The sequence below is a fragment of the Orbicella faveolata genome, unplaced genomic scaffold, assembly GCF_042242905.1.
Source record: "Orbicella faveolata isolate gen_17 unplaced genomic scaffold, um_ofav_v1 contig_26, whole genome shotgun sequence".
In the NCBI taxonomy this organism is placed as follows: Eukaryota; Metazoa; Cnidaria; class Anthozoa; order Scleractinia; family Merulinidae; genus Orbicella; species Orbicella faveolata.
In genome coordinates this window covers 4,141,810-4,169,465 of record NW_028301554.1, presented here as the reverse complement: position 1 = coordinate 4,169,465, position 27,656 = coordinate 4,141,810, and the positions used below count along the sequence as shown (strand labels likewise).

At 42.0% G+C, this 27,656-nt stretch overlaps 2 protein-coding genes and 1 long non-coding RNA gene across 3 annotated transcripts in view; 2 read left to right on the top strand and 1 right to left on the bottom strand.

The window, feature by feature from the left end:
- Nucleotides 1-27,656, bottom strand: part of LOC149107722 (uncharacterized) — a 112,417-nt gene that overhangs the window by 55,435 nt on the left and 29,326 nt on the right. The gene's annotated exons all lie outside the window — the stretch shown is intronic.
- LOC110050547 (antigen WC1.1-like) lies at nt 16-22,094 on the top strand. The gene is made up of 16 exons (XM_020756474.2): nt 16-168; nt 1,416-1,607; nt 2,467-2,735; nt 3,273-3,531; nt 5,600-7,431; nt 7,933-8,101; nt 9,695-10,420; nt 11,041-11,397; nt 12,850-13,101; nt 13,224-13,429; nt 14,448-14,571; nt 14,760-15,065; nt 15,701-15,973; nt 16,960-17,229; nt 18,591-18,887; nt 19,719-22,094. Exons 1-16 carry the CDS (start codon nt 75-77, stop codon nt 19,994-19,996), a joined length of 5,904 nt encoding a protein of 1,967 aa, XP_020612133.2. The 5' UTR covers nt 16-74; the 3' UTR covers nt 19,997-22,094.
- LOC149107724 (uncharacterized) lies at nt 21,167-27,517 on the top strand. The gene is made up of 5 exons (XM_089296075.1): nt 21,167-21,214; nt 24,760-24,945; nt 25,841-25,963; nt 26,846-27,172; nt 27,383-27,517. Exons 1-5 carry the CDS (start codon nt 21,167-21,169, stop codon nt 27,515-27,517), a joined length of 819 nt encoding a protein of 272 aa, XP_089152201.1.

The following is a 27,656-nucleotide window of genomic DNA, read 5'->3' as shown; positions in this document are numbered from 1 at the left end:
TTCTTTTGTTGTGATAAAAAGCACTTTACTGTCATCAGTAAAGTCATCGCAGAATCCAGCGAGGTGAATCGAAGATGGATTTGCGAGGGCTTGCTAGCCTTGTGAATTTCTTAAGTAAAGCTGCTTTGTTCTGTCTCCTTCATCTGGCAAGTACTGCAAGTGAATCAGGTTAGAGACATTTTAGTTCTATACGTTTCATTACGTCTGTATCACGGCTTATCAGTCGAGAAACAAACTTCGCATTACTATATGAATCAACCTGCCACTGTCTAGCACGTATGGAAAAACATTGCATAATGAGTCCAACAAAATTAGGATGTTTCGACCCTTACGGGACAAACACCTCGCGCTCTGAACTGCAAGCGGCAATAGTATTACTGAACTACGGTGCGGGAGAGTCGAATCGGGATTTCAAAACATGACGAAGCTACCATCTGCCGCTCAAGGACTGATGTAAACCGAGCAATATACACGACCACGCTGCATATTATCCATGCGCTTAGTCATGCAGAACGTTTCGCAACACAATTCGGTGAAGTACTTTTGTCTTAAAACGAATTGAATGGCTTCCTAAGGGATACGAGCTTGATTTAAACAAAAGACGTACACTGATAAATTGAAAATATTAGAAATGTTCAGTAAAAAGCTGCTGCCGAACTATATTTTAATGCATGTCGAGGTCCAAAATCATTGAAGCTAATCTGCTATTCAATATCGCGTGTTTTCTGTGTAGGTGAAACCAAGTGGGAAGTTTGTCATTGTTTACTTACAAGTGAAACTTGCTCTAGGATTAAAAAGTTGAGCTAAGTTCAAGTTAGGAAAGTTGCATTGATTCTGCTGAGGTACCCATAGTCAACGGTTAGAGCTAAACGCGAAACTGAATATATTACGTTGTGATGATCACGTCAGGCTCAATACAGTAAATTTCTCAATTCGTCGACCCCTTGGGTCGTTGCCAGTGGGGACAATGATCACATGCATAAATACTTGATAATGCTTCGATCACGTACTTTTTTTAAGTCGGGCTTAGGATAGCTTTATTCGGCTCTTTTACAACTTCGCTAGCAAATGGAATTAAGCCGCCGCCGGTTAATTAAACAGTCATAAAGAAAACCTTGAGAACAACAAGCTCTCCACTCGGCGTTCGGCAACATCTGCATCTAATCCGCCATTTTAGATCGAACGCGTAGAGACCTGGCTTAAGTCTCATCTCGCAGATACTTGTGGGACCGTACTGGGGACAAATCAAAAGACAAGAAACTGTATTGTCTCCAGTTACGATCCCACAAGCGACTGCAAGACTCGCCCCCGATTTTTGCTAATTTCTAAAGGGGAGAATGGACTCAGACGTAGTTTCACGCTGTGAGTTCCGAACTTCCGCGTCCTAACGTTGCTCATGCGTTGTTTACTTCCAGTGACTCCATCTTTGTGCCCCGTGGGAAGTTTTTTAAAGACGAAACTGTACTGTGTAGCGGACTGTGGCCCGGGCCACTATGGAGACACCTTAACAAACACCTGTCAAAAGTGTTCCTCTAAATGCAGGACGTGTCGGAACGGCGAACTGAATGACCTTTGTACAAGTTGCAATCCTCCATTTTATCTCCAAGGTATCAGGTTATATTTTTATAGCATAGCTGTAACAGATAGTTACGCATAACGTCTCCACCCCCATGATCAAAAGGTAAGACAACAGGAAAACAAGAGTTCTAGAGAATAGCAACATCGATTGTCAACTCGTTCCTGACTTTCATTGAAAATTCTTGTATTTCGGCCATTTTAATTTCAGGAGAAAGAGAAAACAAACAGCGGATGTAGTTTCTTTTGTTCATTGTTGTCTAGCTAGTTACTAATACCTCACTTTAGTTTTAATAGCTAAGGATGGGTTACAAACAACGAACTGAAAAATTTAGGCTAAATTTTTTAATTTGTCCAAACCGTGACGTAGCCCCCTTAAATCTGCTTAAATTTATATTAGGGTCAATTAGAAAGTTTGCCAGTTTATGCGCAAGTGACATGAATTCTGCCTGTACTTTAAATTAGTTCAACCTGCCGCTCATGGTGGTCTTCGAGACCTCAGTCCATTTGTCTTTCCTCTCATTTGGCCAATGCCGCGGCCTTGTATGGTTTTACGAGGGTGGTAAAGGGTATTTTCGTGACCCGTGGTCGGCCATTTTTATTTCCTGTGAAATGTGAAATAGCCATTTTTTTCCTCGTGAATCGTGATTTCCATAGTTTCTGTGAACCGTGATTTTTCAAAACGTTCTCTTTTATTTTCCGTGAAGCGTGAAATGCCAATGTTGTATTTTTCGTGAATTGTGAAAGGGCTGCTTTATTTTCCGTGAAACGTGATCTATAACCCCCCTTTACCACCCTCTTTTACGTCTTTCACTGTATGAGAAACGGATTCCAAGAAACGGTTAATGTTTTTTTGTACTTCATAGCTAATGTCAAGATATTTTTCAACAGACACATCTTGCGTCCGAACTTGTGGTGACGGCCTCCTCACAAAAGGTCCGCCCATTACTCAGATTAGACTAGTGGGCGGAAGTAACCACTTCGAAGGCCGAGTCGAAATTAATCACAATGGGGTCTGGGGCACAGTTTGCGATGATTCCTGGGATATCCAAGACGCCAACGTTGTATGTCAGGAGTTGTTACTAGGAAAAGCACAGGAGCCCGTGAAAATGGGGAGACTGGGGAAAGGAAAAGATTCACAGCCCATTTGGCTATCAAAGGTGGTCATTTTATTTTTCATACATTTGAGTTAGATTCCTGGTAATCAGTAAACCTCTAACAAATGGTGAAGGCGTTTTTTTTCAGAGTATCTGTTTTCAGATACTTGCAAGTGAGTGAAGGCCTGATTTTACATAATTATAAATGTTTTCTGTGACATAGGGCGCTTTCCATTCGACAAAAAATTCCGGTTTGGATTTCCGGAAGTTTCCAGAACCGAATGAAATAGTATTTTCCGGAATTTCAGGAAAAGAGGACAACCTTGCGAGGTGTACTAAAATTTTCGGAAATTTCTTACCTTTCCTGCGTGTTCACGATTACGGCTTGAGACCTGAACCGGGTCTGGCCTGATCACACATTCTTTATTACTGTACCCTTCATGACAACCAAATGACGAGCAAACTAGAAAAAAAAAACATAAGCCATTTACTCTACACACCTCAGTCAGTAGTTATATGAGCTAATTTTGGCAGTATATAGCGGTCACAATGTAATTTGTTTTGTTATCATGTTAAACTATTTTGTTTCTTCGCTAAAAGGTAAACTGCACGGGATCTGAGACGCGCTTGGAAAGATGCAATCACGATGGGTGGGGTAACCACACGTGCAGCCATTTTGAAGATGCCGGTGTGCGGTGTGCAGGGCCTGATACAACCAGGGAGTGTGTCGGTAGCTGTGGGGATGGCTACTATCAGAAGGTTGGCAAGCGACAGTGCGCCGCATGTTCTCCAAGCTGCCTCACGTGTGAAGATACCCCAACAACATGTACCAGCTGCGACCCCTCGCGATTTCGAAAAGGTAATGAAATTAAGCCATCTGATCAGCGGCACATACAGAAGCGCATGCGAATTGTTTACTGACTGAAAGACAAACCCGTCCAACAGAGGCACGCGTCAAAATATCATTTTTATTTGATGTTTTATTTGATTATTTATTTGTCCTGTCAGTATTGAATGAAAGTTGTGGAAAGTTGATCTTTTTAAGCCTGGCTAGTACTGTACGCATGTTGTAGGAGCACAATTCATTACAACGGAAAACACCTTTTTGTCGTTATAACTGACTGCATATGCAAAGCAATTTGGCGTCTACTCTTACCAGGAGTCATAATCGGGGACGTAGTCTTGAGATCCGCGCGCACCTATGATATGGAACAAATTTTCTATTTTTAGAACAAATTGCGCCACCCTGACGACATATATCTTCGCGGATCCACGCGCATTTCGTGGGTTCCCCGCGTGGATGTTGTCACGTTGCGTGATCAAATGGTGAGAGTTGCGAGATTCTCTTGCGGCTTTTTCACAGCGATGGCAGGAAATAAGGCAGGGAATAAGAACCAGAGCTCTTATATTTAGTTTTATGCTCTGAGTTGATGGAAAAGGTGAGTTTTTCAGGGTCGAAAATAAGCCTTCAATTTCGTGCTGTGAATGAGTAATATCTGCTCGCGCTGGTTGTACGCTTAAGCTTTTGCGTTTGTTCTGTAAAGAAAAGTTATCAGAGAAAACTCTTTACTCTGGTATCGAGTTAACTTGTGAGTTTCCCAAACAATGCTTAATCATAACAAAAACCTGTTTTTGATAGTTTCTCATTGTTTTTCCTTGTTTGACGAGTTTTCAACTTTGCAAAAGTTTTTGAAAGGAAAGTCGCGTACAAGTAGCTCATTTGCTTAGTGGAACGCATGCACTTTCAAGTCCGAGTCGGTGTTTTCGATTGTCAACAAATCTTGACCACAGGTCACCCAAGCGTAATATAAGAGTTTGTATGGAGATCAGGAGTTGACATTAAATTCGTTCAATGTATGGGTAATTTACCGAATAAAGAAATTTTGCTCAATTTTGTACCTAATCCTCGAAAAATCTCTCCTTTTAGTAAAAAAAAGCTTTCTTAGCAAAACTTAGGCTTATTTAGCGTCATGGCGGCTAAAAAACCTGACTAAACGGTTAAAAACGGTATTTCTTGGCGAAAGTTTGGTATTCAAAGGGTTAAACATATTTAAAAACTGGAGATATTATATGAGTTCGATGTACGTTTTCACACGAAACTGTGGAAGTCCAATTTGTCATGTTTTACTGACTGCACAAAACACGCATCGGCGGGCGCTCTTATTCATCGACAACAGGCAATTTATTGGATTTTTACACAAACAAAACTGAGCAGCATCTACAGACATAAACTTTATTGTCACTTATTGGGCCTTGATAAAACATCAAGCGTTGCTTACAATTTAGGCGAAACTCAAACTTGCAATTATTATTATTATTATTATTATTATTATTATTATTTTTGACTTATCGGTCGAGGTAGACTCTGTCGAAATCCTCGTAAGCGTGTGGCAAGAGGAGGGAAACTTTGAAGTCCTGAAACGCTGCTATATCCAAATATTTCTAACTAGTCTTTCGCCGTGTTATGGAAAAGCTGCTGATCTCCAACATATGGGAAACTAATTAGAGTGGAGCAATGTGGAGCTCTTGTAAAAGAAGCAGCAGAACACAACTTGGTCAGTGATATAAAGCGGGACATTACTAAATTAGACACTGTCTTACTTCACTCAAACTGGAACAGCTTACGACGAAAATACGGAAGAAAAATACCAAGAGACAAACGTATTGAGTTGTGGGCCAAAGCATCAAACCTTTCGGGAATTTCGGACGCCATTTCCCCGCGCTACACCCGCAAAAATCCTCGCAGCATGTGCGCGCGTGTGCCGCACATGATGGCGCAATTTGTTCTAAAAATAGAAAAATTGTCCCATATCATAGGGACAGCCCCAATACTAGAAATGGCGCGCGCTTACGGTCTCCGTCCCCGATTATGGCTCCTGCTCTTACTTGTTTTCATATGCTTACATTTTTCACATTTACTCCAATAGACAAAAGCTGCGTTAGAACATGTGGACCAGGTTTCTATGGTGACACTTCTGATGGGCAATGCAAACGATGTGACCACAATTGCCGGACATGCGCAGACGGAAGGTCGTTCTCTTCTTGTACAACATGCCCGGATGATCGGTACCTTAAAGGAGATCAGTGCTTAGTGAGTTGCGCTCCATCGTTCGTTGGCGAAAGACGACGGATACGCCTTGCTGGAATTAACTCCACTGAGCTCGAGGGCCGATTGGAAGTTTTTGTCAATGGAGCATGGAGCACGGTTTGTGGCAAGCTGTTTGATTTTCCTGAAGCTACTGTAGCCTGCCGACAGCTTGGGCTTGGAGGCGCTTTACGAGCTGTTAAGAAAACTGTGTACGGGTTTGGAAGGGGCTCAGTATGGGCCAATGACATGAACTGCACTGGACGGGAAAGCAGTTTGTTCGAATGCAAGAATGCACCTCGTACAGGTGGCAGGCGCTGTTACCATAGCAACGATGTGGGAGTCGTTTGCACGGGGCCAAAAAGTGGTCCGCCTCATACCAATCAATGCTTGAAGCAGTGCAGGCCAGGCTGGTTTAAGAACGATGTCGACGTTTGCGAGTTATGTGACGCTCAGTGCTCCGAATGCCTGGGAACCCGCTCTCGATGCACAAAGTGCAAAGCCCCGAAAGTCTTAAATAATAATACCTGCATTGATAAATGTCCTGCTGGCGAGTACGGCCATCTTCCTTCCAGGGAATGTCGCAAATGTGACACTACCATATGTGTGACGTGTGCCGACGGAAGTGATCCGAAGAACTGCACTTCGTGCAAGGTTCCGAACGCGTTAAAGGGTGGCAAGTGCGAATCGGGCTGCGGCCCTGATTTGTATCAAAAAGACGGTGTCTGTGTAAGCGACTGTGGTAATTCATTTTACAAGTTTGATAAGAACTATTCCTGTCTCGCTTGCCCGTCTAAATGTTTGCAGTGTACATATCTCAGCGCTAACGACGCTCCACAATGTACAGTGTGCACACCGCCCCTGGTCTTTGACAACAACGGGTGTCTCCAAAACTGTACTGGTGCAAAGGTTGCCGTACCTCTCATACCTAAGATTTCGAGCGATAAGTCTCCAAATGGAGCGCTGGTACGACTGAGTAACGGATCAGACTATTTGGAAGGCGTGCTGGAAGTCTTTCACCAGGGAGTTTGGGGAACTGTTTGTGATGATGGATGGGATGACAGAGAGACCTCTGTGGTGTGTAGAGAGCTTGGCCTCGGAACTGCAGACGCTGGTGCGTCACTCACTCACATCCCAAGACAATCCTCGGAGTTACCTAATGGTAAACTTTGGCTTGACGATGTTTTCTGCACAGGCAACGAGAAAACTCTCCACGAATGTCGTCACAGTCCATGGGGCCAAACTAACTGTAGACACGAGGAAGATGCAGTACTTCGTTGCTCGGGACCCGGTGTGAGGACCTGCCAGCCAAAGTGCCCGGACGGCTTCTACCAAAACGCCGGAAAAGCGTGCTCTCAGTGCAATGTCTCGTGTAGCACGTGCGTTGGCACTGCCGACAATTGCCCAACTTGCTCAACCGGTTATTACAAGAAGAACTACACGTGCGTGGCCGAATGTGGGCGTGGTTACTATCTTGCAGGTGACACATGCCTTAAATGTAACGCCACGTGCGGCAGCTGCGAAGTAAAGCCAGATAACTGTACGTCATGTGATCCTCCCAGGTACAAGAAAGACTCGAGTTGTGTGACAGATTGTGCGCCTTTGTACAAACCAACTACCATACCACAAGTACGTCTTGTTAATGGCCCGACGTCGTTTGAGGGACGCGTTGAGGTAACTAATATGTCTGATATCCTCGTTAGTGATGAGATTATCCGCTCGAGATTTTTCAAAATTCCAATGGGCAACTATTAGCCGATATTTCTTCAACAGAAACGCTCTGTCGTCTTTATTGTTCACCACTAAATTTTCTTCCACACGCCAGTTTAACAATCATATTGAATTATATTCAACTTTTTAAGATGAAGGGCGTGAAAGCCAAATGTAAAATTTGGAAAAAGAAAACAGACAAATCGCGTTTTTCATTTGTTTTTTCCTTTAAGCCCTAACGCATAGAATCGAAATCGAAAGCGAATTATCCTAGTGCTTTACGTGTAGTGTAAATCTACTATTCGTTTAGAACTTTATCGAACTCCTCTTCACAGACACTTCAATTCAACTCAATTTACGATAAACGAGGTAAAACTTCATTTGCTTGACAAACGAGAGCCGTAAAGTGGTTGTACATGACGTTATCACTCACTTCTGTCTCCCTTATTTTCGATTCCGCCTCAGGTTTATCACAACGGCAAGTACGGCAGCGTTTGTGACGATTCCTGGGACATCAAAGATGCCAATGTTGTCTGCAGAATGCTAGGGATGGGAAATGCTACGGCTGCTACTGTACGAGCGAAGTATGGGCAAGCGGTGGGTGATGTCTGGATGGACGATGTAAATTGCACCGGTAAGAACGAGTTGAATACAGTCGAATCTTCGGAGCGGAGAAACGTAATAAGCGCGCGCGAGGTTTGGCCCCGCGCCAGGCTCCAAGTTTGAAAAAAAGGCGGGAATTTCGTCGATCGTGCAAGCAAAAAATGTCACGAACTTTATATGCTTTCCCAATTTTCTCGGTAAGGAGCATCATATTCACGCCATTAATGGAGGGCTGGTGTATTGTTTTCTTGGGGAATCAATTTTCTTTGGACAAAGTTAACCTAAAGAAGGTTCCCGAACCCTTTATTTCCCCGCGGTATACAAGAAATTTCTGTGCTAAGACACATTTTTTCCACAAACCCTCTTTACTTATTGCATCCATAGTTAAGCACAGGACTAAATATGTAAACAAGAGAGCCAATCAGCAAGCAGGGGTATCGCGCCTTGTTTTCTTAACAGTGAAATACCGAAAAAAATTCATGCTTGCTCAAGTATAAAGAAATCAATCGAGCGACATCCTCGAATACTTTATTACAGTCCACCGTTGTTTCCACCATTGCAGCTTGCATTATTACCTGAGTCCGCAAGTAGGGCTAGGGATGCGGAGAAAGCTGCGCAGTGCGTTTTTCCGCTCTGAAAGTCGAATCTATATTAAGCCACCTATTTAGAGGTCGCCCAAAATCCCTATGAACCAGCCACCTCATATTAAACAGCCGCGGCCACCTTCTGGTCGTCCCGATGAGGTTGTTCCTATTGCCTTTACCCCTATTAAATGGCTACCCAAAATTTTAAACAGTTAGTTAAGCCTAGGTTTAGAAAAGGCGATGACAGATAAGAGTCCTAAATGGAAAGTTATGGCTGCTAAAAACATTCAAAGTACGTTTATCGGGATTGTCTTGACGTGATTCGATATTCACTTACATAACAAATAGAAAAATCAACTCGATATTTAAAAAAATGTTTAAAGTACATCAGCCTCTATTAAGCGGCCACCTCCCATTTCCACGAGGGCGGCCGCTTAATAGGGGTTGGACATGTAGACAGGAGCCTGCTAAAGAGTATAGTTAATGAATGCGTGAGAATGCTCTCTCTCACTCTCTTCTAATGTATTTGTTATCTCCCATGAAGTTTTGTCTGTGAACCAATAAAGATTATTGTTCTTCCGTGAGCGGGCAAGATAAACCAAATCTTTCGCGGTGATTGGCTACCCGAGTGGGTAAGATGGAGCTATTTTGCCCGCTCGGGACTACCCGCGGTGTCCCGCAAGAAAAATTTTCCCGAACGCCATATAATAAATCCTTTCCGTCCCAGTCCACGCAAGAAAGACGCAGGCACGCAATAAAAGATCGTGACCAAATGGAGTTTTGTATACAGCGTTCGTCTGTCGTTGGTTAACTGGCCGTTGCCGAGAGGTTATTGTGGCTGCTGGGACGCGCTTTATTCAGTGGCTGTTACCGTTGTTCATATGTGACCGTTGTAGAGAGGTTAGAATAAGAGTGAATGTACGGACCGTCCACCGGGACAAAATAAAGTGACCGTTATAGAGAGGTGGCTGTCAGTAGTGATTCGACTGTATATGAAATTATCCTGAAAGATATCTTCTTCTTCTTCCTCTCATGATCAGGAGAAGAACCTTCATTGATTAGCTGCCCATTCAGTGGCTGGGGAAATGAAAACTGTGACCACGCCGAGGATGCTGGAGTAGTCTGCCAAGGTCCGAGTAACACCCAGGATTGTCTTTCTGTGAGTGACTGTGACCCGAAGAATGGATCCTTTCTTGATTCTAAAAACGGGTGTGGAACATGCAGTATAAATTGCCTAACCTGCTCTGGGAATTCTGAAAACTGCACCTCGTGCCCACCAGAAACGTTTCTTAACAAGACAGGGAACGCGACGTATAATTGCGTGACGTTTTGCTTAGAGCGTTACTTTCCAGACCCTGTCACGCGCAGTTGCATGCCATGTGACCAGGAATGCTACAACTGCGACGCACGTCGTGACAACTGCACCTCGTGCGATGCAAACAAGTTTCTTAGGCAATCAAAATGCGTTCAAAAGTGTCAGGATAACGAGATGACACTTCAAGGCGTGGACGATATTCGTCTGGTTGGCGCAAACTCATCCGTTGAGGGTAGAGTCGAGGTTTTTCACGACGGGGAATGGGGAACGGTTTGCGATGACTCCTTTGATCTCAACGATGCGCACGTGATTTGCCGACAACTGAAGCTGGGAAAGGGCGTGGAAGCTCGCTCCAGGGCCAAATATGGGCAGGGAACTGGAAAGATTTTGATTGATGATCTGCAATGCACTGGGACTGAAAGGAATATAAAGGACTGCCAAATGAGAGCCGGTAAGTACGCATGCGCATTAGTAGGGGTGCATGATAAAAAATGCGTACTTTCTAGCGTACGGTGGATGCGCCCGCAGTATGAGCCGCAGTGAAAACTAAGCTGTCTTACCGAAACGAAATGATAAGAGTCGACATGATAAATTGCTTTGGCCTCTTCTAATACTCAACTCGAGATTTCTGTGTTTAATTTGACGAAGAACAGCATATTTTGTTTAAAATAACACAACTATTTTCCTACCCGGCGACACTCGACTGGTGAGTTACTGGACACGGGCGACCCATTTTTGGCGCCAAATTAAAAGCTTGGAGACGCAAAATGTTTCTTATTTTTCCTTTTTTACAATCTGATATGGTTTTTGGACGCATGAATTGCTTTTCGTGAACATTCAATGCCTTTCCCAGTGAGAAAAGCTGCTCGACTGCTTTGTCTTTCCTGTATCCATTTGACGTCAGTACAATACTTTTTTGCTCGCCTTCTGAATCGTGATTGATTCAATTCAAATTTCAGGCGCGTCAGCCTTATGCAAGGCTTATAAAGTCTGTTTAGAGCTGAGGCTGGATGGCGATAATGATGACGATGATGATGATGATGATAAAAGATATTTTCTCTCCTCTTTAAGGTGGAATTGGAGCTCACAACTGCAGACACACAGAAGATGCCGGAGTCAAGTGCGCAGGTCCAGATATGTCTCTCAAATGTGTATCTTCTTGTGGCGCTGGTTTTTTCGTAGGGAAAGGAAAAAGGTGCGAAAGGTGCGCTTTGAAATGCAAGACCTGCAGTGGAAAGGCATCTTCGTGTAAAAGCTGTGATTTTCCCTTCTTTTACACCGCCTCGGATTGCGTGACAAAGTGCCTGCCTGGTTTCTATGGCAACGTCAAAGAGCGTTTATGTAAACCCTGCGACAAAATCTGCCAGACGTGCTCGGATGGGGAGGCTGGAGACAAGTGCAGGTCGTGCCCAAATGGTTTATTTCTTAGTAAGTATTTTATGAAATAAAACACATACACAAGTCACTAGCTTATTCAGTATGCAGCGTTAGTCACGTCAAAAATAGCCGGAAATCAAAACTAGCCGGAATACAGTAGAGTGAGTGAGTGAACAGTGTGCGTGACGTAAAGGTTGCAATGGAAAGGTTTGCGGCGATTCGGTCGTGTTCATGTGTATGCCTTTCATTTTCTTTAACACCCTTGAAAGGCATTCAACAGACAATAATAAAGGATGCAACTCTCTTTTCTTCACGCCAGGGTGGTTTTCAACGGTTTTGGGAGCGAACGTTATACACTTCTATTTTTACTACGGCTCATAATCCCACTGCATTTCTCGCTCTCCCAAACTTCCACTCGTTTTTTTTTTTTTTTTTTAACAATTAGGTTTCTGACCTACAGATTTCTGAAAGTGAAGAGTGATCATCGCAGTAAATTTTCCAATTTAAGCAATTGGAAAGAGGAAGCCTGAAAAAATCAGGGCTTCAACGGGATTCGAACCCGTGACCTCCGCGATACCGGTGCGATGCTCTACCAACTGAGCTATGAAGCCACACATTAGGAGCGAGGTCAATTAATTGAGTTCATATCTTCCCGCGGGGAGTGAAATGATGTGAAGTGTATATGAAATAATTCATATTTGAACTGCGGTTGTAGATGAAAGTGAAGAGTGATCATCGCAGTAAATCTACCTGCGTCAACTATCACGCGTAGAAATCGAGTTCGAATAATCTAATTGTTTTAGCATAAATCTAAACCTCGATAAGTAATCTAAATCTCCTTCACAGACACTTCGAAGACGCAAAGAAGCGGCAGCCATTCTGTTGACAACCACATTCTGTTAGGCTATTCACTATGTACAACAGAATAGATAGTGAGTAATGTAGCCAATAAGAGAACGGCATTCGTGATACAACACTAGTAGATTTATTTAAGAAATAGAAAACATGTGGCGTGTTTCTATCGAGTTTTACTATAAATCTACTAGCGTTCTATCACGAATGCCGTTCTCTGATTAGCAACGCTACTCACTATTCCGTGATAGATAGTGGCTGGCGTAGCAGTGTGCCCTTGTTAGCAAAATAACGGCCGCTTCTTGGCATTTTAGAAGATTCTGTGAAGAGTATTTGCGTAAAATTTGAACGACTGGTAGATTTGTATTAAAACAATTAGATTATTCGCTCTCGATCAACTATCACGCGATGTTTGTGTAAATGTAAATGTATACTTAGTTGGCCACTCCCCATTGGGGCTTTTCAGGACCAATGATAGAAATCGATAGCGAATAATCTAATCGCGTAATGGAAAAAACAATTTTAAACCAATCATCGCGCCTATTTTCTTTGGGCTATTTTCTAAAATATTATAATGTGTTTTATGTTGTGCCTTACGTGAGGTGCTGTGAGCTGGTGTTATGATCCTGACGCTAATGGTTTGGTTTGCAGATGGCAGTGCCTGCATCAAAGATTGCGGAAATCTTCGTTCCGTGTCATCACTGTTTCTTCCAAAACCATCGCAACCTGAGGTCCGACTAGCTGGAGGCGGTGTAGGAGAGGGTCGCGTAGAAGTGCTTTATGATGGAGTCTGGGGAACTGTTTGCGATGACGACTGGGACATAACCGATGCAAACGTTGTTTGCAGGGAACTTGGATTTGGGAAGGCAAAACAGGCAACAAAACATTCCAGTTTTGGCAAGGGTGAGTCTGTGTTTCGGTTAGCATGACATGAAAGTATTTGCGTGACATGTCACGCAAGCGAGCCAGAGAACTTTTGATTTACTAAAATGGTAAGCTTGTGTTTATTTGTGTTGTTTGTAAAGGAAGCGGTATCATATGGATGGATGACGTTAGCTGTGTTGGCTTTGAGTCTTCGCTGACCCATTGTCGTCATTTGGGCTGGGGATTAGGCAACTGCGATCCAAGCCACGGCGAGGACGCTGGTGTAGTGTGTGACAATACAACTGTGGAGGAACTCAGCAATAACTTCTGTAGGAAGGTCAATGTTGGTTCATGCGATGAACTACAGGTATGCAAGACACTTGACACAAGATTGATAAACTGATTCACTGACTGATTCGCTTGAGTACTGATTGACTGACAGACTGACCGACTGACTGGCTGTCTAACTGATGTTTGTAGCCGATGACTAACTGACTTGCTGACATAATGGGTGACTGACCTACTGACCGACCGATTGACCTACTTAATGACTGACGATTTGGCTGACTGAATGATTGATTGATTTGATGACTCATTGACTGACTGGCTAACTGATGACTGACTGACTGACTAACCGATGACGGACTGACTGACTGATGACTAATGACTGACTGACTGACTGATTGACTGATGCCTGATGACTGATGACTGATGACTGACTGACTAACTGACTGACTGATGACTGACTGACTGTCTGACTGACTCACTGATGACTGACTGACTGACTGATGACTGACTGACTGATTGACTGATTGACTAATGGCTGACTGACTTTTTGACTGATTGACTAATGACTGACTGATGGACGGATGGACTGACTGACTGACTCTCTAACTGCAAACAGACAGACAGACTGACTGACTGTCTGACTGACTCACTGACTCGCTGACTCACTGAGAGACTGACTGACTGACTGATTGGGAGACTGACTGACTGACAGACTGATTGACCTGATGACTGACTGACTGACTGACTGATTGACTCACAGATTAACTGATGACTGACCAACTGACTGACTCACTGACTTACTGACTGATTGACGAGCTGTCTGGCTAGTGGAATGACAATCTGGCAGGCTAACCTACTGAACGAGCGACCTTGCGTGTGATTGCCTGGCTGACTGACTGAAACACAAATTGATTTATTGATCGACTGCTTGTTAGTCATCAAAAGTGTGGATGACGTTTCCACGTGATAAACTTACTTCATATTTATTTATCTAGTGGATAGTGCATTCCATCCCCTGAAAAACTGTATCAAGCTAATCTTGTTACCATCTTATTCTTTTTTTCTGGTTTCTATTCTAAACGTTCTCTGTTTTGTAGGTGTGTGACAGTCACGCGAAAGTCACGTGTGTGGACTTGGACCTGTATACCCAGAAAGGAATAGAAGAATCCGTGTGTATGCAATGCCCGAATGGTTACACGGGAGATGGGCAGCAGTGCAGAGGTAAAGTGCTCATCTGTCTATATTTTTAGCTTTTTTACTGTTATATTACTTAGTCTGGGCTTTTTCTCGTTCGCGATCCCGGGGCCTGAGTTATTATAAGTGGTGTACGTTATGCATAAACGATTTTGCCAAATCCTTGCTCACCTCATTGGAGGTTTAACTTTCTTGTTTCCATATGTTTTTTTTAGTTATTGCCTCCACTCCCCCTGTGTTTGATACAGTTCCCACGGAAATGGTCGTCACTGTGAAATTTCAAGATGCGTTTAACCTGAAGTGTTCATCCAGGCCTCCCATTGTATACCCAGCCGTGTGGGACTGGAAAAAGAACGGAAAACCTCTCTCTGCGGCTGGCATAAGATCAAAGAGGATTACCTCTGCATCCGGGACCTTGATAGTGCGATCCGCTGTCGCTGAGGACAGCGGTAATTACACTTGCACGTTGGTAAACAGCGCTGGCTCAATCGAGAGTAAGCCAGCGGTCGTTGTCGTGAATGGTTAGTACTTGATAAAAGAGGTATTCTAGTGTCATCCTCATTGTATGAGGATTAATTCGCAACTAATTGTTAGCTTCCGTTATAATAATTCACTCAAGAATGGTGAATTGTTTGATTTGGGTTCATATCTTTCCTTGATGCGTTACACCGTTGTGGAATTGGGAATTCCACTTCCCTACCCCCAGCAACATATTTTGTGATCACGCGTTAAATGAGTTTTGTCACGACTTGCGCTTATTGAAAAATTTAGCCTAAAGTTTCAGGCTCGATGTTTGAAATCCGTGTTAATCTTCTCCATCCTTAACCGTTCTTGTACCTTTATGGTTTATTATTATTTCTTTGGTGTTTTTCCGTCTTAGTAACCTGCTATTTTCAGGTTTCCTCCAATTTAAAGTTAATTTTGTACGGTTGCCGAAATACCCTGACCGAGCTTCTTAAATCTTCGTTGTTTCTGTTCATCAAGGAATTCTATTTGGAAAGGAAAAATGCCTCCGCATGTACGTCAATTCTTGACTTTGTTTGTTAAATGATCCCCATTGATATTTTTAATGACATGTCACTGAAACCAGTAATTATGGTGAAATATTTGTTACATTTTCAGAGAGAGAATCACGTTGTTTTTGTTTTGGTTGTAGTCTCTCCTCAGATTCCCGGAGTCCAAGCTGCAGACGTTGCCCAAGGCGAAACGGCAACTTTGGCTTGTTTAGTATCCAGCTTTCCGCGGTCGAACATAACATGGCGATATAAGAGTCAATTGCTCTTCTCCGACAACAAGAAATACGAAATCATTGACAGCAACTACACTTTACTGGTCAAAAACGCTAGTTTCAAAGACGCTGGGGATTATGAGTGCGAGGCTAACAATGAATTGGGTATGGCAGTAGCTTCTGCCAAGCTTACAGTAGGATGTGAGTTTTGACTGAATTTTTTGTATGATTAATTGATTGAGTGTTTGGTTGACTGATTCAATGAATGAATAGATGAATGATTGGTTGATCGATTGACTGATTGATTGGTTGGTTGATTGGTTGATTGAATTATTGATTGATTGATTGATTGGTTAATTGCGTGCTTGATTGACCGAATAATTTATTGATTGAGTTTGGCTGATTAATCGATTGATTGATTGATTGATTGATTGATTGACTGACTGATTGACTAACTGATCGATCGATTGATTGATTGGTTGGTTGATAGACAGATAGATTGATGGATTGATTGATTGATTGGTTGATTGGTGGGTTGGGTGGTAGGTTGGCTAGATAATTGGTTGGCTGGTTGACTGACTGATTGACTGACTTTTATGACTGACTGACTTTTATGACTTACTAACTGACTGACAGATTTTTATGACTAATTGACTGACTGACTGACTGACTGACTAACTGACGTACTGGTTGGCTGATTGATTAATTGATTAATTGACTGATTGATTGACTGATTGATTGATTGATTGATTGATTGATTGACTGATTGATTGATTGATTGGTTGGTTGGTTGGATGATATGCTGGCTGCTTGGTTGAGTGAGTGAGTGACTGACTGACTTTTATGACTGATTGACTGACTCACTGACTGACTGACATTTATGACTGACTGACTGATGACTGATTGACTGACTGACAGACTTACTGACTGATTGACTGACTGACTGACTGACTGTTGACTGGCTGACTGACTGACTTTTATGACTGATTGACTAACTGACTGACCGACTGACTGGTCGCTTGATTGATTGATTGAATAATTGGTTGATTGATTGGTTGACTGGAAGTTGCTAGCTGAATGAAATTTTCTTCAAAGCGCGGCAAATTCCCTCGTCTCTAATGAGGACACTTCGGTCAATCCTTATCTCATATCTGTATAATTTTTTTTATTTTCTGCACATGTTTTAGTGACGATTCAATACACAAATAACTGGTCGCCGGAGAAAACTGCAAAGAAAGACCAAGATGTTACGCTGCGCTGCTCTGTTAAAGCATTTCCTATTCCAAATATGGCTTGGAAGAAAGACGGAGAGCTGGTAACTAATGACAGTCGACACGCGGTTACTCGGAGAGAGTTGAAGATTCTTCAGGTCTCTGCAAAGGACATGGGCAGGTATTACTGCATAGCGTGGAACCGAGGCACAGTCCAAGCCAAGAAAATTCTGCTGTTGATAACAGGTGTGAAACTAAGTTCATTTGCTGTAATTGTCTTTTGGACTTTCACCATGAAGACCAAAGACGTTACCATTTGAAAGTAAATCTAAACCAACTTTCAAATGAATGGCCACGAACGAAAAGGAAGATAACAGAGAGGAGAAAAAAAGACTGACTTTCTTTTGAATTTTTAGATCGCGTACTTTCAAGCTTGAGAAGGGCTAGATTTTCTTTAACACGGTTTTCATAAATCTTGACTTATTAAAGGCCGAAAGGTTTAAACGAAAGATATTGAAAGCTCTATGGGGACTCTCTTCGTGAATTGTGATTTTGATGCACTTATAGTTTGTATTATTAAAGTGCCCATAACGTCAAAATTTTTTTCGTTTATCTAATTCTTCATTTCACCTAATGAACTTCTGCGAAAAAATTTTCGATTTGGATAAAATGCAATTTTTTTAGAAGTTTTAAAGACGTTCAAATTTGCCGCCATTTTGGTCCACCATTCGCACCAGTCTTCCTCGGTTTGAAGTGAGTCGTGACGTAAATTCAGAAACACGTGATTTGGGTCATGACTTATCTGACTTGAAAACAAGAGTTTGCTTAATCTTGCTTCAGAGTTGTCTACATTTAGTTGAAAATGCCGGAAAGGTGCGTTGCCGCTCTTTGTAACAACGTTAATGATTCAGAAAACAACGTCAGTCTTCATCGTAGGTTCCTGAACCTACGTCACAGGCGTCAGTTTCGTGGCCATTCTGAGCACGTTATTCTTGTGATCAGCGGCAGGGGTCGACCGCAAGAAAATAGAATTTTGAACTTTGTATAGATTCGTAAAAATGTTGCGTTTTATCCAAATCGAAAACTTTTTTCGCAGAAGCTCATTAGATGAAATGTAGAATAAGATGAGCGAAAAAAAGGTTTTGACATTATGGGCACTTTAAGTCTGTTAAAAAGAAAAAGTTTGAAAAATTCAAGGCAACATCTCGAGAAGTATGTATGAAGTTGCCTCTCCCTGCTTAACTATCATGAAAAATCAAATTTGAAAAACGCAAATAGTGATGCAATAACTGTATTGCATACTTCTTTTTCGTGGAGGCGCGGTGGCCTCATGGTTAGTGCGCTCGTCTCCGGATCGCGCGACCCGGGCTCAACCCCTGGCAGGGGACATTGTGTGGCAAGACATTTTGTTATAAGACATTTTACTCTCACATCGCCTCTCTCCACCCAGGTGTATAAATGAGTGCCGACGAATTTAATTCTGAAGGGTAACCCGGGGAGTAGAAATACCCCTAGTCACTTCATGCTACAGAAACCTAGATAAGTTCTGGCTTGAATGGCCACTTGGCTCGTATGCAGACTTTACTTTCATCGTACTTCTTTTTCAGGACCTCCTGTAATCGACATCCCGCCGGTGGACAAGAATGTTCTTACCGGAGCTAACGTGTCTTTCTACTGCGTTGGATATGCGGACCCAAAGCCTGAGATTACGTGGGAGAAAAATTCGGAAACAGTCGAGGCGTCGGATAGGATAGAACTCAGTCCCATACAGGGATCGGCCAGGCTTCGGATTAACTCGGTCACGGTCGGAGATTCAGGAACGTACGAGTGCATATATAAAAATAGCCACGGTGAAGCTCGGCGCTCAGCAGTGCTCACTGTGGACGGTCAAACGCGCGAGAAAGGTCAGTTGGTGTTTCAGTTTAGCTGAAATTAAATGTTAAGCCCCCAGTAATGTTGTACCACAGCAGTCAAGTGAACCACGTGCGTTTAATTCCCGCCAAAAAGCGCGGCTGCAAGATGCTTCAGCTTTGTGAAATTCGACACTTTCGCAGCTTACATTAAGCTTAGTACCTCAATTTTTAAAATTGAAGAAATGAGCTGATTTTCTGCGTTCATTTGACAAACTCACAACACTCTTAACTTGAGTGTCGAAAGAAAATCGTCTTTACTTCGGTTTTGCACCACTTTGCCTTGTGATTGGTTTTAAAAATTTGCGCAGAATTGAAATTCAAGTTAATCGCGACTTTCTTGTTCTATTTTCCCCGCGCTTTGAGTCGGCTTCGTGTATTTGAAGTTTCGATTGGCTCGTTGGGTTTTGCATGTCCTTTGTGATTGACCAAAGTAATTACTTTGCTTTTGGCCTACCACTTTTAGAGCGGTTTTCAATTGAGTGTTGTAAACCCAAAACCAAAGTAATCACTCTAGCCAATCTCAAAGGACACAAACAATACAGCGAACCAATCAAAACTTGAAGTAAATACCTTTAGTTGACGCGAGGCGCGGGAAAACGTGTGTGAACGAGTCACGAATGTTTCTGGTTTGACATCTGATTGGATGAAAAAGTGGCGCGAGTATTTTAAGGCAATCATGTAGCGTAGTTATGTGAAACTTACTTACCCTTCGACACCCAAGTGAAAACCGCTGTAAGTTAAGAACGGCTCTGCCGGGTATCTCCAAAGTAAAAAGGGTACATAGGGATAATTCTCCCGTTTTATTTTATTTTCTTATTTTAGAACCTGTACAAACAGCGAAATCACGTGGCCTCAGTACGGGAACGCTGATAGGCATCATCATTCCTGTTTTACTGGTTGTTGTCGTCGTCATCGCCATCATCATCTACAAATGCAGAAAGTCTCCATATAGTCAATTCAGTGGCGACAGGCTGATTGACAAGCCAGCTCGATTCTCCGACTTGAAATCCAAAGTGCAGTCGACGTTTGGAAAAGCAGAAACGCCTTATGAGGACACAACAGAGCCCTATGATGAAGATGTTAACGGTGCCTCAGCATGAAGCGAAATGAATGTATGCTGAACTTAAAAGCTTTTAGAAATAAACTGTATAGCTGTTGCTTTAGGTCTCGTCCACAGTATGCCGGAGAAACTTGAAAACGTTACGGTTAGGCCTACCGTCCACACTAATCCGTCACGAAAGCGGAGCTTTTCAAAACCCGCTCTTGAAACTGGAGGAATTTGAAAACGCCGGCTTTTCGTTTTAGTGTGGACCGAAAACGTTTTCAAAATGGAGCTTTTCGAAATCGATTGCGTCACGATAATCAGGTGATTTCCCTGCTTGAGTTTTCCTCAAACTCAAATCCAAAATGACCGCTGATTGTTGCGTTTTCCAATTTCTCCGCCATAGTGTGGACAGGCCATTAGGTATATGCGTTAGTGTCCGTTAAGTAGGCTTCATCTTTACAGGCAGTGCTTAATTAAATTGTTTAAGGGCTGTATCTGTTCAGCCATGTTAGGAGAAGGAGAGAATTTTGCGGTTTGACACTGTTTGCATCTGTAGGCTTAAAATGAACATAGCAAGGGTCCAAACACAACCCAACACTAAGCAAAGCCAAGCCTTACAACAGATGAGAACTTTACCTTTCTTCAAGAGCTTAGTCAAAATTCACAGCTTCCGGACTGGAGGAAGATATATTATGGGATGGACTGTTTTTCGGTCGCACTGTGAAAGTTTCACACTAGAAAACTTAGAAGCTGTTCATGTTCTTTGCGTAAATAAAACTTACAGTAACAGTTACACTTGTACAGGGGATAAAGGGCAAGATAGTTAATCCCCCGTATAGGCCTTAGTCCTAAGGAAATCCCCTCCCGCTCTCAGAAATCCCAGGGATTAGTTACAAATCATGTAAGATGATTTTACTTTCGTGGACAACCCAAGCGGCTTTACACGAACTTTCATCCTCCACGTAAACATCCACGCAACGCGCGTGGTAATATTGCCGCGGAAAAACTGGATTCCGTATCTAAAAGCAACTTGAGGGGGACAACCATTAATTTTTATTATATGGCTTCCGTTTGTGGGCGGTATAAAGCGCGCTGGGATTGGCTGATTCTAGGGCATTATTCTGCCGTAATGCCCACGGGCCGATTACGGGCCTGCAAAAACAAAACAAAAGGTAATTACAAAAACTGGTTCTCTTTTTTCTGAAAATTGAAGCAGCTCAAAACGATGGGTGACAAGAAACACTTTGAGAGTGAATTATGTTACTCTGAAGAGGTACAATTTCATGAGAAAAGCGAATCCACAGCGTTAACTTGTGAACGAGTTGGTTCCGGACAAGACCGGCGGACAGGACGAATATATGACGAACCTGAAACTTTCGTCCAATAGCCATAAAAATAAACTACTTATTTACCTCGAACGTTTGGTCTTGGCGTGTCGCTATCGCTCGGTCCGAACGAAGACGTCTCGATGAATTTGAGATTTTCCCGTAAAGACCTCGCTATCGGTTAATAAGTAGTTAGAAATAACACCTATATGGGGAAATAACTCTGTTGCCCTTCTTCCCTCTTAAGTGTAAGTCATTCGTTAATATCTTAAGAAATACATAGTGCAACAACTTAGATTAACTAGCACCTACTCTTTCCACCCTCAAAGAAGAAAACAACAAGAGCAACAACAACAAATAGATTCAGCAAAAAGAAAAGGATAGCTGTTCATTTTAAACTTTCGCTCACCAAGTATGGTGACATTAAAATATTGAAGACAAATCCTAGCTTATGTAAATTAAACTTTCCTATCTATTTCAGAGTAACATACAACTTAGGTTGCAAGTTAGTATTTTAAGTATAACTCAGTTAAAATATGTAATGTTTCACATAGTAGTACTGTAATCGTTCTTTGCATATTTAGAATACCCTTGTTGCAATGAGGTCTTTAGGGTTATCGACCTTTTCATCTCAATGAAGTCTGAGTAGAAAAGAGTATATCGATAGCAAAATAAATTAATAAAAGGATTCAAACCATTTGTAGGCAGTTTAAAACATTTTGGACTGTTAAATACATAAAAATTGAGGAAAGCACTGCACATTTTCTCACTAATTTTGGCTTTACTTTATCATAGAATTCGAAATAAAGTTTAGTTCTAGACTTAGGAGCTTGCATGCCATTAATTTATTGCGACGATCAATAAAACGCTCAGGCGTGCTTTAGGGAACGCTTCGGGAAAGCATATCCGCCGGCCTCTGTGTGCAATTGAACTGACAAGAACATTTGAGAACGAAGCCTGCAGTTTGCAGATGAATCGGTTCTGAGACCTTCATAGCTTAGTTTTAACAAGGATATCTTTTTAGGATTCTCCCTTGCAAAATGAGATAATGAGAGCTCCTGAATAGTTAAACCTAACCAACATGGAGACACCAGAGCGAATGGAACACCAAGCGTTGTAAACATATGATTTAACAACCGACATGAAAAGAGCTTTCTAAAGTTGAAAAATGATTTAAAATTCTTTAAAATGGTTTTGTTTAAATTTTTTGCGAGTTTGCCACAAAAAAAAGATGCACAGAACTAAACTTTACCCTAAGCTTTGGCAGCTATAAAAAGTTTCCTAGGGTTACGAGCTGCTATTGTTAGAAGAAGGAAAATCCTTACAGTGGCTACAAGTTATTGAAGACACCAATCTCTTTCAGGTCTCCAATTTTTCTTAATGGCACATTTGTAAAAGCGAAATTAGTTTCTCAGTCACACGTATATTGTTGTTTAAGGTATTTAGCTATTAAATTTTCTAACCTTGTCAAGGAGTCCCCCGGTAGCCCAATCAGTTACACATCTGACCTGCTGTACGGTACAAAGGGCATACACACGCTCGACGCCAGTCAAGGGCCACCCATTTAATTTTTCTCCTTTCTTGTGTCAATTTTTTTTTGTACCATCTTGTTTTATTTCGTTTCAAGTAGTTTTCAAGCAAAAACTGGATTTTGAAGAAAGGGTTCCCACCCTAAGTTTCCCTAAAAATGTCTAAATACTGATGCCTTAATTCTTCGATTAAATTTTTTGCGAGTTTTGCACAGAAATAAACTTTGGCCTAAATCTTGGCAGCTTTACAACGTTTCCTAGGGCTGCGAGTAATAAGTTACTGAACAGCCCAATCTCTTTCAGGTCTCAACATTTTTGTTAAGGGCACATAAAATTGGTTTCTCAGTCACACGTATATTATTGTTTAAGGTATTTAGCTATTAAATTTTCCAAGCTAGTCAAGGAGTCCCCCGGTAGCCCAGTGGGTTACGCATCTGACCTGCTGCGCGGTTGGAAGGGCACACGTCATACGCTCGACGCCAGTCGGAAGACTCCGCTTTTTCTTTCTTGTCTTAATTTTTTGTACAATCTTCTTTTCTTCCGCCTAAATTTAGTTTGAAGTGAAACTGATTTTGAAGAAAGGGTTTCTAGCCTAATTTTCCCTAAAAACATCCGACTAGCCATGCCTTAATTCTTCGTTTGAATTTTTTGGGAGTTTTGCACAGAAATAAACTTTGGCCTAAGCCTTGGCAGCTTTAAAAAGTTTGCTAGGGCTGCGAGTTATAAGTTACTGCAGACCCCAATCTCTTTCAGATCTCCTAACTGTTGCTAATGGCACATTTGTAAAAGCAAAATTAGTTTGTCACTAACATGTATATTGTTGTATAAGGTATTTAGCTATTAAATTTTCCAAGCCAGTCAAGGAGTCCCCCGGTAGCCCAATCGATAACGCATCTGGCCTGCTGTGCGGTCGGAAGGGCATATATACGCTCGACGCCAGTCAGGGGACTCCGCTTTTAATATTTTTTCTTTCTTGTCTCAATTTTTTGTACAATCTTCTTTTCTTGCGTCTAAATTGAGTTTAAACTGAAAATGACTTTAAAGAAAGGGTTTCCAGCCTCAGTTTCCCTAAAAAATATCCGACTAGTCATGCCTTAATTCTTCGTTTGAATTTTTTGGCAGTTTTGCACAGAAATAAACTTTGGCCTAAGCCTTGGCAGCTTTAACAAGAAGCTATTTCTCAGAAAGAAACGGTGTTTCGTTTCCGGAATGATATTCAAAGTCTGAGAAAAGCCGGGGTTTTGATATCTTGTGCATGAGAAGTCCTGGGGTGAGGGGGATATGTGCTAATGCGCCGCTTTGCATCGCACTGATCTGCTCAGTTGTCAGAGCCTGGGATTTTCTGGCCAGGTGAGATTTAGTACTGAACCTATTGTAAAAGAGAAAGGGCCAATTAATTTAAGCTGTCTACACATGTATCAGTTACTACAGTCAACGCGCTTCCCAATCGTGACTCGCTTCCACACGTTTTCCCGCGCTTTGCATTGGCTACGTGTATTGCTTTGAGTTTTGATTGGTTTACTGGATTGTCTATGTAATTTTTAATTGGCCACAATGATTACTTCAGTTTTGCTACGAAAGCTGCTCAACAACATTGAGCAACACCCAGTTATAGAAACACAAGAGGAAGTTTGGGAGAAACACAAGTGGAAGTTTGGGAGAACGAGAAATGCTGTGGCAACACAATCCCCTATAACTCTATAGAAACTCGGAGAGCATGTTTTCTATTTCTTTTAGAAAACAGCGCGACAAAAGAAAAAAAAATCGTTCATTTTGATCATCAAAATGTAGATTCTCTTTGCTCGCGCTATCATTACATGTACATCAACAGCTCGTGCTAGTTCTGTGTTCCTGTCAAGTTATTTTACTAAACCTGCCTGGATTTGGTGATCAACTATCGGTTGCTCGCTCATAGAAAACTAGTTCTCATAGTTATTCGTAACGTTCCTCTTCTCCTGTAACAGGTTCAAGGTAACACAGAACATTTCCGTGACAGCTGCGGCGGTGTGATTACTTGGCTTAACAGGATCACCTATTACACGGCGTTTACAGAAGGTTGGGCTCTATACGCTGAGAATCCGCTCATGGCTGAAGATACAGACACTTACAAGTATGAACCCATGCAGAAGTTTGGAATGCTGAAGTGGCAGGTAAGGAGAGAGTGCGCCAATCAAAGCTATCGCTTACTCATTTTTCATCTACTGAAGAAGGGCTAATCCTGAAGCATTTTGCAAACCAGCTACTCTTTGGCATTTAAAAGGGCTTTCAGGCTCAAATTTTAGTTTATCATTTTAGAGTCACACATCATTAAGTTTTAGGTCGTTTCTACTGATTCTTTATTGTTTACCCATCTTGCTACATGTTACATGTGTGTCATGTTACGTTATGTTACTGTAAGTTATGCTATTTTACGTTACGTTATGTTTTGTTACGTTACGTTACATAATGATTGTAAGAGGAGTTTTCCGCTGTCATCAAAAATGCACTGAAGATCGTTCAGCAAATTGCACCAGCTTGTTGTCTAAAACGCGAACAGGCAACAAAACTGCTAAGATTATTTAAAAGTATAAGAATATATCTAAATAGCTTTCTACAGAAAGAGGCAACTTCTGTGGTTATGCAAAGTGACGCCATATATCATGCCTCGTGAACTCAATGGCAGATGTTTTTATGTTTTAATTCCCTTAATTATAGTTTTGTTTTATTGCAACACCATTACTCTGAAAGGAGCTACGTCACGTTTTGCGCATCCTGAAAAGTTTAGCTTAAATTTTTCAAGTTCGTCTTTCGTAATCCATGTCAATCTTCTCCATCCTTAACCGTCCTTGTTTCTTTATAGTTATTTTTCCTCTAGTGTTTTTCTATCTTAGTCAACTACTACTTTCAGGTTGCCTTCAATTTAAAAGTAATTTCGTACGTGGCCAAAATAACTTAAACTACTGTGACTGAGCTCCTTTAAGAACGTAATTGTGGTCGCAGTTATCTCTTATTTTGTTCCAAAAACGACTCTCTTCCTTGTAATTATCTCCACTCTTGTTAATGTAGGTATGGCGAGCTCTTCGATTGATCGTGGACACTGGTTTGCACTATTTTGGTTTCACAAGAGACATGGCCCTGGAGTACTTTAGTAAATGCGCATGGGACGATGCAGACCTTCCCAAGAAGGAGGTCAGAAAATAGCTCTAAGTCTATACTGACAGCAACAAATTTCCACTTTTTTACCAAGTGAGCATTACACTTGAACCCCTGCCATTCATTTGTAGCCCGCGAGAGTTGAAAAAAAAAATGGCCCAGTAATTCACAACTCTTTACTAAAAGTACAATCAACGACTCGCAGCGAGAAGGGAGGGAGAGGGGGGATTATATTTTTTGTAGTTTCATGCTCGGGAGAAACTCTATATATCAGGGACGGCGGACGGCGGGGGAGGGGACTGGGAGGTTAACTCCCCCCAACTTCAAGCAAAAAGTACATAAAATGATAATTTTACAAATGTCTCCAGACACCCTACAAGTCAGCGCCTCTGGCGCTCGCTTGTAAGCCGTTCCCCCACCCCCGCCCCAATTCAAGATACGTTCCGCCATCCCTGTATATCTACGTGAATAATGATTTAAGATCGCAGTTATTTATCCCTAAGATGGTTTCGTTTCTTCAGACTAAACATTTTCTACAGACCAAACAGTTTCTACTAAACAACAATAAACAATAGATATTTCAACTAGACATGACGTAAGGCTGATCGGCGGATTACTGAGAAGTTGAACAATAATACCAGATCCAGTACCTCTCGACATAGCTGAGTATGTTGAATTATTCTAATCAGCTGGACGTTAAAATAGGTCAGAACGTATTGGCCCAGCAGGGAGCTTGATTAAGAATAAGTTCAAATCTCAGTGGACCCTACATTAACCTGCCAGGATGTGTGAAATCATTTCTTTCCTCACTAAAATCCATTCATTCAGTTTACGTTAGTTTATATGTTGTCCTCTTCACATCTGTTGTTAATCAATTTTTGAACATATCCGATCAATGTTCTTTTATAACCTCGTCAGGTGACTCGGTACCAGAGCGACCCCGGACAAGCGACCGCTTACATGATTGGTCAGCTGGAGATAAAGAAAGCCAGAAGTTATTCTAAGGGAGCTCTGGGCAAAGATTTCAGTCTAAGAGACTTCCACTATCAGGTGCGTTTGCTTTTACTTGCACTCTCTTTTAGAGACTTTTCAAAGGAAGAGAGAGGGATAAACAGATCAGAAAGCTTGTTTGCCGGTCAACTAAGTTTATGTCATAGATGTGCAACATACGCTGTAGCTACGAATGGGGTCCAAAACGGGGAAAATAGGGAAAGAGTGCTGGGGTACGGAGATGGGTCGCAGGGCGTAATTTCAATGTAGTATAAAGATCTGTGGAGCTCATTTATACATCAAAAACACTTACTGCAATCCTATGTAGCAAGCCTTGTGAGGCAAGCGAAATCCAAGGCCCAGGGTGTTTGAATAGAGGGAAATCTTAGCAGAAGAGGCGGCGGTGATATTAGTTTTAATTTTCAAGCTAAATTCACTGTTCATGTTCTTTGGGTTCTTGCCCAGGGATCCTCGCCACTTGCTTACTTATCCAATCACGTGACAAAGTACGTGGCTTGCGTCAAGGATAAGGCAAAAGAAGGTTGTGACGTCATCCTGAATCCACCAAAGAAAACCGAGGCAAAGAAAAGAACTAGTTAAGTCCGCTGGCAAAAACAACCGAAACCCATTGTACATACGTACTGAATATTGGTATCGCTAAGACAGTACACTCTTTTGCTTAAATGTGAATTCAGCTGAACTAAGGTTACATTCAGCAGAACGTAATGAACATCACTGA

What these genes read in the sequence shown, in the direction of transcription:
- LOC149107724 (XM_089296075.1), top strand. Translation starts at nt 21,167, where the DNA reads ATGGGTGACAAGAAACACTTTGAGAGTGAATTATGTTACTCTGAAGAG. An exon ending in AATTATGTTACTCTGAAGAG is followed by an intron (nt 21,215 to 24,759) that starts GTACAATTTCAT and finishes CTCCTGTAACAG; the next exon opens with GTTCAAGGTAACACAGAACA. An exon ending in ACGGAGATGGGTCGCAGGGC is followed by an intron (nt 27,173 to 27,382) that starts GTAATTTCAATG and finishes GTTCTTGCCCAG; the next exon opens with GGATCCTCGCCACTTGCTTA.
- LOC110050547 (XM_020756474.2), top strand. Translation starts at nt 75, where the DNA reads ATGGATTTGCGAGGGCTTGCTAGCCTTGTGAATTTCTTAAGTAAAGCT. An exon ending in AGCCCATTTGGCTATCAAAG is followed by an intron (nt 2,736 to 3,272) that starts GTGGTCATTTTA and finishes CTTCGCTAAAAG; the next exon opens with GTAAACTGCACGGGATCTGA. An exon ending in CGTTTGAGGGACGCGTTGAG is followed by an intron (nt 7,432 to 7,932) that starts GTAACTAATATG and finishes ATTCCGCCTCAG; the next exon opens with GTTTATCACAACGGCAAGTA.